General features: G+C 41.4%; 1 protein-coding gene across 1 annotated transcript; it reads right to left on the bottom strand.

The window, feature by feature from the left end:
• Positions 1-20: 20 nt before the first annotated feature.
• Positions 21-1,185, bottom strand: LOC122544950 (topoisomerase I damage affected protein 7-like; the record flags this gene model as incomplete). The annotated part of the gene is made up of 1 exon (XM_043684201.1): positions 21-1,185. A coding segment is annotated over one exon (1,165 nt), but the record flags the coding sequence as incomplete, so codon positions are not given.
• Between the last annotated feature and the right edge of the window lie 7 nt (positions 1,186-1,192).

Raw genomic sequence — 1,192 nt, 5'->3', positions numbered from 1 at the left:
TACTTGTAAAGTTGTTTGACTTGTTTCTGTTGATGAGCCAGATATTGATGGTACCTGTGCGGTGGTTGAACTGGAAACAGTTTCGAATGATCCTTGAGGTGTTGAGTGGATCAGTGATGAAGACATTGCCAGTGATGATATTTGTTCAGTTGTTGGATGTGTCTCTGATGACGAAATTATTACTGCTGATGTCTGTGTTGTTGGTGGATTCATTTCTGATGATGTCTCAGTTATTGATGATTGGTCGGTAAATACAGTCTGGGATTGTGATGAAGACTCAGGTCTTGATGAGAGTTGTGATGTTGTTAGATTGGATACTCCTGTTGGAAGTGTCACTGATGATGGGTGTGCAGATGGATGGGTTTCAGTTGAGGAAAACGCAAGTGAAGAAAATGTGTTTTCTGTTGAGTGGGTCAGTGATGAAGTCTGTGTCGCTGTTGACAGCTGTGATATTGTAGATTGCATTTCTGATGAAGTCTTAGTTATTGATGACACTTGTGTCATTGTTGGATTGCTTTCTGATGATTTCAAAGTTTTGAAAGACGTGTTCCTTGTTGTTGGATGTGTTTGTGATGATGTCTCAGTTACTGGAGACTCTGGTGCTTCTCCTGAAGTACTTCCTGCTGAGCGGTCAGTACTGGATACTGATTGTATCCTTGTTGGCTGTGTTTCCGATGAAGAATGAGTTGTGTATGTCAATGGAGTTGTTGCTGAATGAGATTCAGATGACGATTGTCCTAAAAAGGATAATTGGGATGATCCCTGACTGGTTTCCGGTGGTGACACAGTTGTTGATGACACTTGTGTCACTATTGGATGTAATTCTGAAGAAGACCCAGTTATGGATGCCACTTGTGCTGTTGTTGCATTAGTATTTGATGTTGTAGAATTTATTGATGCACTCTGTGCTGAGGAATAGGTTTCTGATGAGGCTGGTGTAAGTGACGAAGATTTCACTGTGGTTGGATGGGAGTCTGATGACGTTGTTGTCCAGCTGCCTGATGGAGACCCAGAAACCAACGAGACATTGTTACTTTGTTCAGTCAGTGCTGAATGTTTTGTGATTGATGATAAATGTGAACTTGGTTGACTTGTTTCTTTTGAAGAGCCAGTTATTGATGGTACCTGTGCTGTGGTTGAACCCAATGCAGATTTTAAAGATCCTTGTGGTATTGAGTCTTTCAGTGATGAG

The sequence above is a fragment of the Chiloscyllium plagiosum genome, unplaced genomic scaffold (genome assembly GCF_004010195.1).
Source record: "Chiloscyllium plagiosum isolate BGI_BamShark_2017 unplaced genomic scaffold, ASM401019v2 scaf_92387, whole genome shotgun sequence".
Taxonomy (NCBI): domain Eukaryota; kingdom Metazoa; phylum Chordata; class Chondrichthyes; order Orectolobiformes; family Hemiscylliidae; genus Chiloscyllium; species Chiloscyllium plagiosum.
This window is presented reverse-complemented; position numbering and strand designations above follow the sequence as displayed.